General features: G+C 38.5%; 1 protein-coding gene and 1 long non-coding RNA gene across 6 annotated transcripts in view; one reads left to right on the top strand and one right to left on the bottom strand.

The window, feature by feature from the left end:
* The window catches only part of Itsn2 (intersectin 2), a 120,848-nt gene that overhangs the window by 93,090 nt on the left and 10,622 nt on the right, over positions 1-17,136 (bottom strand). For 3 of the 5 annotated variants that reach the window (XM_048353326.1, XM_048353322.1, XM_048353323.1), the window contains exons 3-5: positions 7,925-7,989; positions 2,328-2,420; positions 41-104 (exon numbers count right to left, since the gene is read on the bottom strand). In XM_048353326.1, the coding sequence (XP_048209283.1) occupies positions 41-104; positions 2,328-2,420; positions 7,925-7,955 (188 nt within the window). In that variant the 5' untranslated portion in view covers positions 7,956-7,989. Of the gene's footprint in view, positions 1-40; positions 105-2,327; positions 2,421-7,924; positions 7,990-17,136 lie in introns of those variants that run through there. The other 2 variants (XM_048353324.1, XM_048353325.1) reach the window with 1 other exon arrangement.
* Positions 4,612-5,038, top strand: LOC125356684. Its single transcript, XR_007211948.1, has 2 exons — positions 4,612-4,743; positions 4,962-5,038. It is a non-coding gene; the product is annotated as an uncharacterized LOC125356684 (long non-coding RNA).

Raw genomic sequence — 17,136 nt, 5'->3', positions numbered from 1 at the left:
TATCTAAATAGGTCTATTTAAAAAAACAAAAACATTTTACCATATTTCTGCTAAAACAGGAGCCGGTAGACCTGATTGTAAGAAAAAAGTACGTGCTTGATCACCTGAAGATAACAAAAACAAAAACACAAGCTGTACATTAGTAAATAAAATTACCCCAATGCCTCTGAATAATAATAGGCATATGTTTTTGGCTTATAATTTTAATTCTAATTAAAGTATAACTATACATATAAAATTATTTATGGTACTTCAATAAGATGTATATGTCTTAGGACAATGTAAGTTATAACTGATGCTATGTATTAATCAGTGATAAAAAATTAGACTGTTCATCTTAGATCTTTCATAACTAGGAGTCTTACTTGATAATATTCCATTAATAAAACTCATAGTTAAAAACACTATTTCCTAGACAGACTCCATGTAGTAAGTTCCAAATGGCCAGGTGCCAGTGACTCAGACTTGTAATCCTGGCTACTCAAGAGCGCAAGACCAGAGGATCACAGTTTGAAACCAGCAAGGGCAGAAAAGTCTTTAAGACTCCATTACAAATGCCAGATTAGAGGCATGGCTTAACTGGTAGAGAGTAAGTTCCAGTCAGAGTACTCGCACAAAATAAACAAACCGGGTCTGGGAATATGGCCTAGTGGCAAAAGTGCTTGCCTCGTGTACATAAAGCCCTGGGTTCAAGGGGCGCTGTGGCTCAAGTGGCAGAGTGCTAGCCTTGAGCAAAAAGAAGCCAGGGACAGTGCTCAGGCCCTGAGTCCAAGGCCCAGGACTGGCCAAAAAAACAAAAACAAAAACCAACACAAAATAAACCAAACCAACCAACCAACCAACCTATCAAATGTTAGGATAGAGTCCTCCTCTGGTTTTTTTCAGGCTGCTATATGTGTCCTGCTGTGTCTACCAAGAATGTAAAACCCTAATTCCTCTATTCCTGTGTTCCTTTTCAGAATAGACTTTTTAAGTGAATAAGTGTAAAAAATACGATAATATTTTCCAGTAGAACAAAGAATAATTTTGCTTTATTGTTTGCTACAAAATAGTAGGCTCCTTAAGATCAGTGTTTCTCTCCTATAACACAACTAGAGCATGCAATTATCTTTCTTGGCACTCTGCATCATCCTTGGAATACTGAGACAACAAAAGACATTAATAGGAACATGTCTATGCTTGTGCGGCTAGATGTACTGTTAGTAAGGTAGTTCTTAAAGTAGGAGTACAAATAACATTAAACTACAGTGGTTAAGAGGATAGATTTAAAATTCATGATGAAAGTTATCAATATTAACCATCTTTATAACCTTGAACAAGTTCCATAACATCTGTAAGCCTCAATTTTACTATCTGTAAATACAGACAGCAATAGCAGCTACCTTACAGGGCTTATTGTGAAGCCAAATAAGACAATGCTTGGGGCTGGGGATATGGCCTAGTGGCAAGAGCGCTTGCCTTGTATACTTGAAGCCCTGAGTTCGATTCCCCAGCACCACATATACAGAAAATGGCCAGAAGTGGCGCTGTGACTCAAGTGGCAGAGTGCTAGCCTCGAGCAAAAGGAAGCCAGGGACAGTGCTCAGGCCCTGAGTCCAAGGCCCATGACTGGCAAAAAAAACCAAACCAAAACAAAACAAAACAAAACATTAAAATAAATAAATAAATAATAAAAAAGAATGCTATCATAGCATCTGAAATACAGTACATATTCAAACAAAAATATAGTTACTATTATTGTGACTTACTATAGATAAAGCATCAGATGCTTTGCACCAAAATAAAAGTTTCATTTCTAGAAAAAAAAAAATTGGAAGACACCCAAATTTTGGTTCTAGTGGTCTTTCTGCAAGACAAAGGCTAACATTAACCTCAAAAGATAGAAAAGAGATTCCAGGAGAGGGGGGAAAGGGGAAAGGGGGAGGAGGGAGGGGGGTATGAGGGACAAGGTAACAAACAGTACAAGAAATGTATCCAATGCCTAACGTATGAAACTGTAACCTCTCTGTACATCAGTTTGATAATAAAAATTTGAAAAGAAAAAAAAAAAGAGATTCCAGGAGAAAAATTGAGATCATTTTCTAGGAAATGGATCTGCTGTAAGAAATAAATAAGAAACTTATAATCATAGTATTCAGTATAAAACTAGCTAATAACCATAAACTCCTGACTATGATTTAGGATTCAAGAAAAGATCCAAACTCTAAAACAACAAATTTATTCTAGAAAAAAGTTTTTAAATTCTAGAACTGTCTGATAACCAATTTTATTGTGCAATAATACAAATCTGATTACAACAGAATATATAGCTAATTATAAACACAAACCTGTTATGAAACCTCCTGAAGGCTTGAGATTATCAAACTGTTTGTCATGCTTAGTGCGTTCTTCAGAAGTAATGGCCCACATGTTTGGCCCTCCTTAAAACATAAAAAGAAAAGAAATTATAACCTGCTCAAAATAGTGTGTGTATGATAGGATCAATTCTCAAATGCAAATATGAATCATAAATGTGCATGTAGTGATAGTATTTAATGTCTGAGTGACACAAAAAGTAGAGCTCTATCAAGTATATATAGCATAGCACTACAGCTTTTCATTCATTCACTCAATTAACATCTACTGTATAAAAACTATATACCACTCACTGGAACAAGTTATATAAATACTGGCAATAAAAAGACGAGTAAAATATTATTTCCACCTTCATATAATTCACACTTAGAAAACAACTACCACCACTTACAGAGTACATCTATGAAAGAATCCTAAACAGAAATATACATGTAAGCTATACTAATCCTGTTAGAAGCATTGGGAATGACTACAGGAAAGATTAAAACTGTGGTGAGCCTTGAACTGTAGCTTAAGTTTTGTCACATACAAAGGCAATGTAAGGCTGGTAATTTGGCTCAGTGGTAGAGTGCTTGCCTTGCATGCATGAAGCCCTGGGTTTGATTCCTCAGTACCGCATAAACAGAGAAAGCCAGAAGTGGTGCTGTGGCTAGCCTTGAACAAAAGAAGCTCAGAGACAGTGCCCAGGCCTTGAGTTCAAGCCCCAAAAATGGCAAAAAAAAAAAAAAAAAAGGCAGTGTAAAAGCACTCCACTCACACAGAAACATCATGGTATGAAAAGTCAAGGAAGGAATAGATGTTCTAGGTGCACTTATGAACTGTTAGCTAGCTACCATATCCATATGAACGTGAGAAAATGAAAAGTTAAGGGTAGGCTGGAATTAACCAGAAAAGGTAATTTTATTTTCTAGTGCTAGGGATCAAATCTTTGGTCTTGTACGTGCTAGGAAAATTATCAACCACAGAGCTTCTTTACCCAGCATTCCATTTCAAAACTTTATTCTTCAAGGTCTCAGGTAGATATATGTCACCTTTCCCAGGAGGTCCTCATACCTCTGGATCGTAGTAATTGCTTCCCTTGCCAGACTCTCAAGAGACTTCTTCATGCTTGTTCAGAGAGCACTTAAGAAGATGCTGTAATTGTTTTCTGAACATTTGCTCTACCAGATTATCAGCCCTGCAGGACAAGGGCTTTGTGTGTTTGCCTTTCTATACTTAGAACAAGTTGAGTATCAGCACAGGGCAAACACTTAAAAGTGATGGCTGGGGCTGGGAATATGGCCTAGTGACAAGAGTGCTTGCCTTGTATACATGAAGCCCTAGGTTCAATTCCCCAGCACCACATATGTAAAAAACGGCCACAAGTGGCGCTGTGGCTCAAATGGTAGAGTGCTAGCCTTAAGCAAAAAGAAGCCAGGGACAGTGCTCAGGCCCTGAGTCCAAGCCCCAGGATTGGCCAAAGATGGCTGACCAGATGTCTGGATTAAAAAAGAAGAAACAAGAAAGAAAAAAAAAAGAAGAAGAAAGACAGGATGAGGACTTGAGGAAATACGATGATGATGATCCTTCGCAATTTTTAAATTGTCTATTGTTCACATACAGTTATACTATCTCTGAGGTCTTTTTGAAATTGTTTTTTATTTTTAATGTGCTAAGTGAGGCTTGAATTCAGGGCCTAGAAGTTGTCCTTTAGCTTTTTTGCTCAAGACTGGTTCTTTACCACTTGAGCCACCCCTTCACAGCTGATTTCTTGATGGTTAATTGGAAATAAGAGTCTCACAGACTTTTCTGCCCAGTCTGGCTTCAAATCTCAGCCTCCTGAGTAACTAGGATTACAGACATGAGACACTGGCACCCAGATAAAGAGAAGCTTTAAAAGTAGAGTTACAAATAAAGAAACAGATGTACTGAAGATCTAAGGACCCAAAATAGCTAAACCTACACACTTTCTAAGTATATACCACAGATGTAGTAAAACTCTACTTGATTTATCACATTATTAAAAAATAAACTTGTCAGGATTCTTGTGACTAACCAAGTAGTATAGTTATATAATTGAGTTAGAACTTTATAGCTTTGGAAAAATGACAAAGGATAACAAGGATAAGAGTAGCTAGGTGCTGGTGGCTCGCGACTGTAATCTTAGCTACTCAGGAGGCTGAGATCTAAGGATCCCAGTTCAAAGCCAGCCCAGGCAGGAAAGTCCCTGAAGACTCTTATCTCCAATTAAGAACCAGAAAACCAGAAGTGGTGTAGCTCAAAGTGATAGAGTGCTAGCCTTGAGCAAAAGGGCTCAGGGACACGACCCAGACACTGAGTTCAAGCCCCCATGGCCAGCCAAAAATAAGATGAAAATAGTTCACTTTTACTGAGGTCTGAATCTGGCAGGTACTTTATATGCTTTTTTTTTTGGCCAGTCCTGGGGCTTGGACTCAGGGTCTGAGCACTGTCCCTGGCTTCTTTTGCTCAAGGCTAGCACTCTGCCGCTTGAGCCACAGCGCCACTTCTGGCCGTTTTCTGTATATGTGGTGCTGGGGAATTGAACCCAGGGCCTCACGTATACGAGGCAAGCGCTCTTGCCACTAGGCCATATCCCCAGCCCCCAGGTACTTTATATGACCTAAAACATTAACCTCTTACCACCACTCTATAAAGGCACTATTATTGTCCCAGATTTATGGATTAAAAAAACTAAAACCAATGGGGGTAAAGTTACTCATCCAAGTTCACACAAGTAATAAGTGGAAGGGTTGAGATTAAAACCTGGGTCACCTGACTCCACATTAACTCTGTGTGCTATACAAATCTCCCAATATATATGGATAAAATATCCTGTTTTCTGTACTTTAGTTATAAATTCTGTAATCTAACTCCAAAGGGTCCTTGTAAAGATAGCATGTAATATGTAGTATACAAAAATTAAAATAACACCAAATATTATCACTTATCTATTAGACTGGCAAAATAACAATAGATAACATTTAATCAATTTTACGATTTCCAGGAACTTTATATGTACTGCTTCAACTAAGTCATGCAAGAACTTTATGAAACAACTATCATCATTATTGTTCAGAGGAGAAAGGAAAGGCAGAGATATGAAGTAATTGCCTAAGGTGGTAAGTATTGTTAAAATCTACTTAGGCTTAAGTAAATCTTAAATTATCTGCTTTGATGATAATTAAAAAGAAATAGACCAACAAATACGTTGTTGGTTTTCAATAATGCCAAAAAATTCAATGAGGAAAAGGAAAGCCTTTTCAACCAACAGTGCTAAAAGAATTAGATGCCATATAAAAAAGAAAAAGAACCTGATGTACCATATACAAAAATTAGCTCTAAATGGACCAAAAAGTTTTTTGGTCCATTTAGCTAAACTATGAAAGAACTTTTATTTTTTCTTTTTCCTGCAGGTTTGCAATACTGGGGCTTAATGTCAGAGCCTCAAGCTTGCTAGTCAGACACTTTGAAAGTGAGCCATGCCTCCAGTGCTTTCTTTTCTTCTTTTTAATACTTGTTTTTTCAATAATATGCATTCATATCTAGCTGGGCACTGGCGGCTCATTGCTGTAATCCTAGCTACTCAGGAGGCTGAGACTTGTGGACAGCAGTTCAAAGCAAGCCTGGGAAAGAAAGTCTGTGAGATTCTTATCTCCAATTAACCACCAGAGAACCAGAGAAGTGGTACTATGGCTCAAAGCCGTACAGTGTGAATCTTGAGCAAAAGAGCTCAGGGACAGTGCCAGGCCCTGAGTTCCAACCCCATGATCAGAAAAAAAAAAATCATATGGATTCATATCTAAAACAATCTTATGATCAACTGAAAACTACTTATGTCATTTGTTGGTAGCTGCTTATATTTCCAGTATATTGCTTGTCTTCAGGAATTTAAAAAAAAATACTGCAAAGGAAGAGATGACATTGGCTAAGAAGCACTATACTCATTACCTGACCTTGTAATAACTCCTTAATAACAATAAAAAATAATCAAAAATAAGTTATTGACTAAGTGCTAGTTTTTTGTAAAATTCAAACTGTAGTGATAGAGTATGACACAGTAGTCATATCATAACCTTGACCCAATTCTTTAAAATTTTTTCTTTATTATTTTTAGTTGTATAAAGAGGTTACAATTGAACAGGTCAGGGCTGGGAATATGGCCTAGTGGTAAAGTGTTCGCCTCTTATATATGAAGCCTTGGGTTCGATTCCTCAGCACCACATATATAGAAAAAACCGGAAGTGGCGCTGTGGCTCAAGTGGTAGAGTGCTAGCCTTGAGCAAAAAGAAGCCAGGGACAGTGCTCAGGCCCTGAGTCCACACCCCAAGACTGGCAACAAAAACAAAACAAATAAACAGGTGAACAGGTCAGTCTATAAGTACAGTGAATCTTGATCAATATCACTCCTTTTGTCATTCTTCCCCTTCCTCTCCCACTTGAGCCATAGCTCTACTTCCTCTAGTTCTTTTTTGAGAGAGGGTGTAGCTTCCTGCTTAAGTACATGTTTGGGCCACAATATGCCTATTTTAAGCTTTTTTTTAATCAGTAAAAAAATTGAGGGAGAATGTGAAGCCCTGAGTTCAAGCTCTAGTACTGGCACAAAAGAAAACTGTTTTTTGTTTTGTTTTGTGGCAGTCCTGGGCCTTGGACCCAGGGCCTGAGCACTGTCCCTGGCTTCTTTTTGCTCAAAGCTAGCACTCTGCCATTTGAGCCACATTATTTTCTATATATGTAGTGCTAGGGAATTGAACCCAGGGCTTTATGTATATGAGGTGAGCACTCTTTGCCACTAGGCCATATTCCCAGCCCAAGAAAACTGTTCTTTGATGTTACCATTTCAACTAAAATGTTAAAGAATTGCTGACTTTATTCCCTATATCCTATATTTACTGAAAATTAGCTAATGAAATGTACCACAAAATTTAAAACTCTATATTTCTTCAGTGATTTAAAAATTTTCTCAACTCTATGTGATATGCAGAGTGACTTCAGACATAAAAGGGTAGTTAATTTGTATTTGAGGAAAGAATTATAAGTAGGATTAGAAAAAAGGCTTTGAAAACTTTTCATTATATAAATTACCTAAATATTCTCTTTTAAAATATTTCAGTTTATACAAGCATATAAGTAGACATGTTTAGTTCTCTTTAAAGAGAAAAGTTCATCTTTCTTTGTGTACTATTAAGTGAACTGCATTGGCTTACCTGTTTGCAATTGTCCTATGCTACCAGCATCTTTAATATTCACCTAATAGCACTATGCCTTTTAGGTCATATTCATACAACATAACATACCTGTATGTTATTCTTACCTTCTAATGCCAAAGACATATTTCAGATGATATTGCATAGCCTACTTACATCAAGATGAGGGATTCACTGCATAATATTTTAACAAGAGATATACATGCAGTATTCTGAAATACATTCTCAGTATTTTCAACAAAAATATGTAAGTTTTGCATTTATAAGGTTAAGGAAAAGTATCTACAAAAACAGGATGAACCTCCATTATAGGAAAAAAAAAAATCTTTCTTATCTAATCTTATCTTTCTTATCCTGCTGCTTACCATTCATAGCTGTGGGAAACTGAGCCATCATGGTCCTGTATTTTCCTTGCTAGCTCTCAGCCATCTGTAACATAAAAATATGGTGTCATTAATAATATAACAAGTACATATGACAGCTTATCTTAGTGCCCTTAGCTCAGGAGTAGGAATGTCTGTCCCTTTCAACAACTCACACTTCAAACAGAAAACAATGCAGAGCTTCTGCTGCACAGGCAAAATTTACTTTTGGGGAAAGGGAGGAGACGTTGTTCTGTAATAGTGTTTGCCTTAACCGCCCAACTAATTAAAAGAAACAATCACACATTTCACAGCAAATAACTGAGCAAAGAAACTCATGGCCCAAACTCATTCTTATAGAAATCAAAGGAAATGTTGTTATACCTAGGTAAAAATTTATCTGAAAACTAGATGCTTGTGTTTCATGTCTGCAATTCTAGCACCTCAGGGGGCTATATCTGAAGGATTGAGGTTCATTCATATCCACTCACGTACTTTCATAGCTATAAAAATGGAAGAGTTATCTAAACCTTTGCAAGTCTCAGATTCCTCACTCATAAAATGCTTTTTCAAGTATTTTTTAAAGTACTAATCATAATCCAGTGTATGACCCGACATAGTGTGTATTCAACAGCTTGCATAATCTAGGAATAGCAAGAGCAGCAATTTTTTGAAACCTGAATTTATTATTTGATTGTGAATAGACCCAAAATTCAGCCAGGCACTGGTGGCTCACACTTGTAATTCTAGCTAATCAGGAGGCTGACATCTGAGGGTTGGGTTCCAAAGCCAGCCAAAACAGTAAAGTCCATGAGACTCTTATCTCCAATTAAGCACCCAAAATAGCCAGAAGTGAAGCTGTGGCTCAAGTGGTAGAGTGCTAGCCTTGAGTAAAAAAGCCCAGAGACAGTACCCTGAGTTCAAGGCTCAGGATGAGCAAAAGAATTTTTTTCAAAATTTAATATTTTTCTAAAAATCTTGAGGTTAGGTTCAGTCAGGAAGAATAGAAGCCTTGGGCTGGGGATATGGCCTAGTGGCAAGAGTGCTTGCCTTGTATATAAGAGGCCCTGGGTTCGATTCCCCAGCACCACATATACAGAAAACGGCCAGAAGTGGCGCTGTGGCTCAAGTGGCAGAGTGCTAGCCTTGAGCAAGAAGAAGCCAGGGACAGTGCTCAGGCCCTGAGTCCAAGGCCCACGACTGGCAAAAAAAAAAAAAAGAATAGAAGCCTCACAAATTTGTACTAACATACTTACTAACCAAAACCATGGATCATAATATTGCAGAAAGACAGTATTATATTTAAAGACCATTCAATAGCTCATCTATTTATCCAAATCATTTAAATAATAGTATTTTTAAGAACAAAAGTATTTGTACTGGGGCTGGGATGTAGCTCAGTGGCAAAGTTCGATCCCCAGTAACAACAACAAACAAACAAAAAAAAAGCATTTGTACAGACCAGTTGACAAAACACAGACAAGAAGGGATATGATAACAACATTGTTGTAGAGGTTGTCACTAGAATAACTACTTGACTAGCTCCCATGGAGGTTATTATCTTAGTGCTATTATCACAGTGAATTCAGTGTGCTCAAGGATCTAAACCTCAGTTTTAATGGCTTAGAAATATGACTGTATCTCATATTTATTTAGCAACAGAAAATTGGTAAACACATTTATAAGGACAGCTCCTTCCTCATTATATCATTTGTTGTTACATATTATTTATTTCAAATTACATCATTATTTCTTCATATTATATCACATTTTGTTCACATTACATCATTCTTCATCTATTACATCTTCTTTTGGTAGTACTAGGGTTTGAGCTCAGGACTTTGTGCTATTGCTGAGTGACTTCTCCAGACATTTTTAATGAGTAATTTGTTGCCCAAGCACATGTGTGTTTTGACCTACTTATTTTAGAATTTAATAGTTGCTGAGATGATAGGTACACCCCACCATGATCAGCTTCCCTCTGTTGAAATGGAGTCTCTCAGACTTTTCTGTCTTGGCTGGCCTGAAACCATCCTCCTCCCAGTCTCAGCCTCCCACATAGTTTAGGATTACAGGCAGCCTCACTGTTTTGAGTTGAGAAGGTGTTTTGTGAACTTTTTTGCCCAGACTGGCCTGGAGCCACAATCCTTCCATTCTTAGCTTCCCAACCAAGTAGGCTAATTTGCAAGGGTGAGACATCATAGGCTTTATCTATTATATTTTACCACATAACTGTGTGGGTAAGCAAAAGAAGCTAATTGTGATAAGAATGTTTAATGGCATCAGACATCAAATGTCTGACACACCCATCTACATAAGGATAGCTAGGAATTAGCAACATGGATAGTAAATCTTCACTAAGGCTTTGAATAGTGACACTACCAATTTTATTCTCCTGCCTTCTAGCCTTTACAACACTGTAAAGGTATATAGATAAGGCATTGTTATAAAGGAAGTTTTTGAGCCTTAGAGAAGAACTGGTTGAAAATACTTAGTCTATAAAGACACTGATTATCAAAGTGATTTCAAAATTATTCACTTAACCGTAAGTTTTTAAGAAGCCCATCAATCTTTAGTCAGGAATGGTGGCTCACAGCTACAATCCCAGTTACTTAGGAGGCTCCTGAGATATGATGGATTTTGGTTTGACCCTAGCCTGAGCTCTCTAAACTCTACCTCCAAAATGCCAGCAAAAAACAATGCTGGAGGGCTGGGGATATAGCCTAGTGGCAAGAGTGCCTGCCTCGGATACACGAGGTCCTAGGTTCGATTCCTCAGCACCACATATACAGAAAACGGCCAGAAGCGGTGCTGTGGCTCAAGTGGCAGAGTGCTAGCCTTGAGCGGGAAGAAGCCAGGGACAGTGCTCAGGCCCTGAGTCCAAGGCCCAGGACTGGCCAAAAAAAAAAAAAAACAATGCTGGAGATAGGGCCCAAGTGGTAGAGCATGAGCCAGATAAGCAAGCACGAAGCACTGAATACAAACCCCAGTACCACAAAAAAAAAAAAAGAAAGAAAGAAAAAGCAGCTCATCAATCTTCCAACGGTGCACCCTGGAGTTCTCGAATTTCCAAGGAGATAAAATGGGTGATGCAGAGGATGGATACAGGTTAGGAAGATATACCAATTATAACGAAGACAACTCGGCTTTTCTATTTCACATACTGAGGTTTCTTCTTACAATTTCTCTTTTTTTCTTTCTTTTTGCTGGTCATGGGGCTTGAACTCTGGGCCTGGGTGCTGTCCCTGAGCTCTTTCACTGAAGGCTACTGCTCTACAACTTTGAGCCACAGTACCACTTCCAGTTTTCTGGTGGTTAACTGGAGATAAAAGAATCATGGACTTTCCTGCCCAGGCTGGCTTTGAAATGCAATCCTCAATCTCAACCTCCTGAGTAGCTAGGATTACAGATATGAGTCACTCATCCCTTTTTTTTTTTTTTTAAACTAGTCATTGAGTCCTGGGCACTGCCCCTAAGCTGCTGCTGCTGCTGTTTCTTCTTCTTCTTCTTCTTTTTTTTTTTGCCAGTCCTGGGCCTTGAACTCAGGGCCTGAGCACTGTCCCTGGCTTCTTTTTGCTCAAGGCTAGCACTCTGCCACTTGAGCCACAGCGCCACTTCTGGCCATTTTCTATATACATGGTGCTGGGGAATCGAACCCAGGGCTTCAGGTATACGAGGCAAGTACTCTTGCCACTAGGCCATATTCCCAGCCCTCATCTTCTTTTTATAATTTTATCTGATAGTACTTTTTGAATGAGTTAGGCAACAACATAAAGGACTGTCACCACTAGAGAAGTAACATTAACTAAAACAGAAGCTCTAAGAAAATATGGATGTAGATTTTAGGGAAGGTAAACAAGAGAATGCTCAATTATGAACATATCTATCCTGACAGCCTTACAAAGACATCCAGGCAGAGATGGCCAAGAAACAGTAAGAACTGCCTTTGCATTAGAGACCCAGATTTGGTAGTCATCAGAGATTGGGAAGAGTTGTAACTATGCCAGTGAATGGCATTATCCTGGGAAAGAATGTACAGTAGACCCTTGGTGTTCACATGTCTATGGTTCTAAGGAGAACCACTGCTGAGGCAAACCACACACGCTGAGGCTGCACAGAATTCAGCACTGCACTGCAGCTGCTGGATTCATTCTTCTCATAATACCACCCAATGCCCATGCCGCCTATCTATCAACAAATCTAGATTTTTCACATCATCCCTGCATTTAAAAACACATTCATTAACTATCATATTATTCTTTGCCTACCATTTGCTTTGGAAGAGGCAGATTTTCACAAAATTAAGATCAGGAAAATAAAACAGGTCATGCAACTATTTCAACACAACTAATAGAAATACAGGACTGATTTGAGGACTTCTTTGCATCAACTAAGCTTTGCATAGGAATTAAAAAATTATTTGTTTTCTATTTAGTTATCTACTTATTTTTTACCTTCCTAGGTCAAAACCATGTGTAATAAAGTAGGTTTATTATATTAAAAACAAGAGAAGAATAGAAACAGAAAAATCAGGACAAAGAGTTAAAAGTTTCAAGAAGTTATCATGGCCAAATGTCACACAAACTAAGCTATTAGTTTTGGCAATTTGTCATTGAGTGGTGACTGCAAAAGTCAAACTGAAGTGGATTAGGCAGTAAGGGAGAAGTAAAGTATAGGTGACTCGTGATTTATGTAGTTTGAGGAAGAGCAGGGAAGGTTGGAAGGGGGAGAGTTCTTAAGAAAAGGAAGGCTTATCATAAAGCCTTACTTTTTAGATGGGAGAACAAAACTATTTTTAAAGGAAAACTGAAAAAGTTAATTTCCAAAAGTGGAGTGGGAAGGGAGATTACCTAATTTAAGGAGGATTAGACACCCTCGGGAATAGTTAGGCTATGGGACAGATGTTTCTAGCTCAAGAAATAAAGTTCACACATGGTAGCAGGGATGAATGAAGAGAATCATAAATTTAGAACCAGGAACAAAAAGGAGCTGAGAAAACACAGGTTTTGTTTTTACAACCTTTTATTTCCTTCTCTTCATTAGACTTAGATAAAAATCCAAAGGCAGGGCCAAGACAATATTTGATCACCTGGGCTCTCAAGTACCTGTGCACAAATGTCTCTTCTTTTCAAGCTAAAAAGAAAGCCACATGTAAATCAGTACCCATGAATCAATCAGACCTGTACATTCAAATTAGCTTATGCCCTATGCATAGAAACACTCATTAAATGAGTGTGAAGAAAAGTATTGTAGGATACAGTAAATAATACATACAAAAGCAGAGCAATTAAGTGTTTCCTTTAACTACTATTTCCAATCACAGTTCCTTAAAATGTTCAATGTTAGCTGGGCACAGTGGCACATGGCTACAATCCTAGCTACTCAGGAGCCTGTGATGAGAAGAATAGCAGTTCTAAATCAGCCCAGAAAAATGTTCACAAGGCCTCTCTCAACAAATAGCTAGGCAAAGTGGCATGCCCCAATAATCCCAGCTACGAGGGAAGCTAAAATCAGGAGATCTAGGCCAGCCTGTGCAGAAAGTTCCTAAGATTCCTTCTCAATGAAAGAAGCTGAGTGTAACGGTACATGCAGATCATACAAGCTATGGCAAGAAGAATAAAATAGCTTATCTCAAAATAAAGAGAGTTATAGCTCAGCAGTAAAACACCTGGTGAGCAAGCATGAGACCTTGAGTTCAAATTCCAGTAACACCACCAAAAAAAATTAAAATAAATAAAAAAATCCAGTGTCAGGATTAGGGATTTAGAAGAGCATTTGCCTGGCAAGTACAAGACCCTGAGTTTGGTCTCAGCTCTGAAAAAAAACAACACCCAATGTTGTCAAAAACATGACTAGAGCCTTTCCATAGATTATATCCTATCAATTACAATAATAAATAATGTACTGGTAAACAATCATCTTCTATCTGTGGATATTATAATATACATTATAAATGTTTTGGGGTAGGGTAGGTTGTATATCACTGTGTTGCCTGAGTAAACCTTGAACTTCTGGTGTCAATGAGCTTCCTACTTTAGTCTCCTCCAAAGTAGCGTGGACTACCAGGGCATACAATTATGCACAGCTTATCAATGCTTTTTATCCACTTCATTGCATTTCCTTTCTAGGGTACATTTTATTATACAAATGTCCTTATTTTTATGCCAAAATATGTCCATCTTAATGATTACTAAATATTGAATTGTACTATTTTTTGGTGCTTACTTGAGTTTGAACTCAAGGCTGCATGACTATTAATTAGATAATCTACCACTAACTACTAGGTAATCTACCACTGAGCCACAATTATAGCCCAGTCTCCTGTCATACTAAAAACAAAAAGAAACCAAAACTGTCTCATACTAAGTCTCAAATCACAGCTAGGCCTATTTATTGTTCTAATATCTATATCATTTAGAGTTCGTTAAATGTAGGTATTTGACCTACCCGGATTGTGTGTTTGTGTGTGTGTGTGTGTGTGTGTGTGTGTGTGTGTGTGTGTGTGTGTGTGTGTGTTTCCAATATCAGGGCTTTAACTCAGGGCCTGGGCACTGTCCCTTAGCTTTTTAGCTCAAGGCTGGCACCCTGCCATGAATCACAGATCTACTTCTTGCTTTCAGATGGTTAACTAGAGATAAAGGTCTCACAGACTTTCCTAACAGGGCTGGCTTCTAATTGTGATCCTCATATCTCAGCCTCCTGAGTAACTAGGAATGAGCTAGCATGAGCCACCGGCACCTGGCTCATTCGTTTGAAGTAGAAAAACAATTATGGGAGCCAAACTTTTTTCTCCAGTCTTCATCACCACCAGCACCTGCAGTGTCTAGTAATGTCTACCCTTCTCATTGTTCTGGCCACTAAGACGCTATCAAAGTCCATAAAGAAGGAAAGGCAGAATGGGCAGGAGAGAAGGGGAACACCTTTAAAGAGGAAACTTCAACAAATGCCATTTCAGCCAGGTGACCAAAGTCATAAAGCATAGCTGGTATATACCCTTATGTGACCAAATGAAAATGGCACTTTACCACTGTGATTTTTCCTCCCCAATTCCATTAACTCAATCCAATCATGACAAAACACCAAATTCCAACAGGACACATCTATAATACAAAACTGTTAAAGTCAATACATACAAAGGAAGTCTCGGGACAGTAAGCCAAGACAGAAAAGGGACATTTGGTAAAAAAAAAAAAAAAAAAAAAGAAAGAAAGAAAACAGAATAAAACACAGACATTGGTCAATAATAACATATTAATGTTGGTTCATAATTTGTGAGTGTAACCTACTAATGTAATATGCTTATAATAGCAAAACTTATTAGAGGGGTAGGAGAAAAACATATGGGAACTCTGTTCTATCCAGTTTTTCTGTAAACTTAAAACTGTTCAAAATTTATTTATCAATTTTTTTTTTTTTTTTTTTGGCCAGTCCTGGGCCTTGGACTCAGGGCCTGAGCACTGTCCCTGGCTTCTTCCCGCTCAAGGCTAGCACTCTGCCACTTGAGCCACAGCGCCGCTTCTGGCCGTTTTCTGTATATGTGGTGCTGGGGAATTGAACCTAGGGCCTCGTGTATCCGAGGCAGGCACTCTTGCCACTAGGCTATATCCCCAGCCCTATTTATCAATTTTTAAAATGGCAACAACAACAACAGCTGGACACTGGTGGTTCATGCCTGTAATTCTGGCTATTCAGAAGGCAGAGATTAGGAGGACTATGGTTTGAAGCCAGCCTGGATACAACATTCACAAGAACCTATCTCACCTGCTCCCATTTTCTAACAGAAAAGCATCATCTGAATTACAGCAATGCAACAATCACACAAGAGCAAAACAGCCAACAAAAAAATTTAAGTGTAATATCAATTCTACAATTATATTAATCCAAGAATAGAAGCAACTAAAAAGACTTCTGACTTAGCTAGGCACTAGTAGCTCATGCCTATAATCCTAAATACCTAGAAGACTGAGATCTGAGAATAGCACCAGCTTGGGCAGGGCAGTCTGTAAGACTTATCTCCAGTTACTATCAAAAAGCTAGAAGTAGAGCTATGGCGGGGGGGGGGGGGGGGGGCGGGGCAGAGTGCCAGCCTTGAGTAAAAAAGCTTAGAGATTGTGCCCAGGCCCTGAGCTCACACATTAGAACTGGCTCATATTGCATGCACACATGACTATGAGTAAACATAATAGAAGTTTTTCCGCTGTCCAAGCATTATATAGATGATGACTTTAAAAAAACAACAACTAGAGACCTCAATAAGGTCTAATTTAAGCTCATGAACATTGAATTTCAATAATTCTTTATAACTTAAAAAGTATAACTTGGCCGTGGGAATTTGGCCTAGTGGTAAAGTGCTCGCCTCGTATACATGAAGCCCTGGGTTCCATTCCTCATCACCACATATATAGAAAAAAGCCGGAAGTGGCGCTATGGCTCAAGAGGTAGAGTGCTAGCCTTGAGCAAAAAGAAGCCAGGGACAGTGCTCAGGCCCTGAGTCCAAGTCCCAGGATTAGCAACAAAAACAAAACAAAACAAACAAATAAGTAAGTATTACTAGCTCACAGTGAGCTATTTACTAGAGGGCAACAGAAAAGAATGTGACCCCTGAGAACAGAGAACATTAATTAAATTTTTTATTTATCATTCATCAGGAAAAGCTTCCTGACCTATTATATATGTCTTGGACCATACTGGAGAACCAGCAATCTAATCCAATAATTTTCCCCTGTGAATCTGTGCAGTGCCTCAGCAACAGTATAATCTTCTAAAGTAGAACCTTCACATTTTGCTAGTGGGAATATAAAATGCATCAACTGCTTTGGAAAAGAATTTGGAAGGTCCTCAAAATGTTAAACATAGCTTAAATGTAAATTAGCAATTCCACCTCTAAGAATGACCCCAAGAGAAATGGAAACAAACACATCCAACAAAAAGCCTGTACATGGGTTCATGGCAAGATTACTCACAATAGCTTTTTTTTTTTTTTTTTTTTTGCCAGTCCTGGGCCTTGGACTCAGGGCCTGAGCACTGTCCCTGGCTTCTTTTTGCTCAAGGCTAGCACTCTGCCACTTGAGTCACAGTGCCACTTCTAGCCATTTTCTGTATATGTGGTGCTGGGGAATCAAACCCAGGGCTTCATGTATACGAGGCAAGTGCTCTTGCCACTAGGCCATATCCCCATCCCCACAATAGCTTTTTAAAGAGTAGGGGAAAAACAT

This window comes from Perognathus longimembris, chromosome 8 (assembly GCF_023159225.1).
Source record: "Perognathus longimembris pacificus isolate PPM17 chromosome 8, ASM2315922v1, whole genome shotgun sequence".
In the NCBI taxonomy this organism is placed as follows: Eukaryota; Metazoa; Chordata; class Mammalia; order Rodentia; family Heteromyidae; genus Perognathus; species Perognathus longimembris.
The sequence above is the reverse complement of the archived record's forward strand: the minus strand, read 5'-3'. Positions and strand labels throughout refer to the sequence as shown.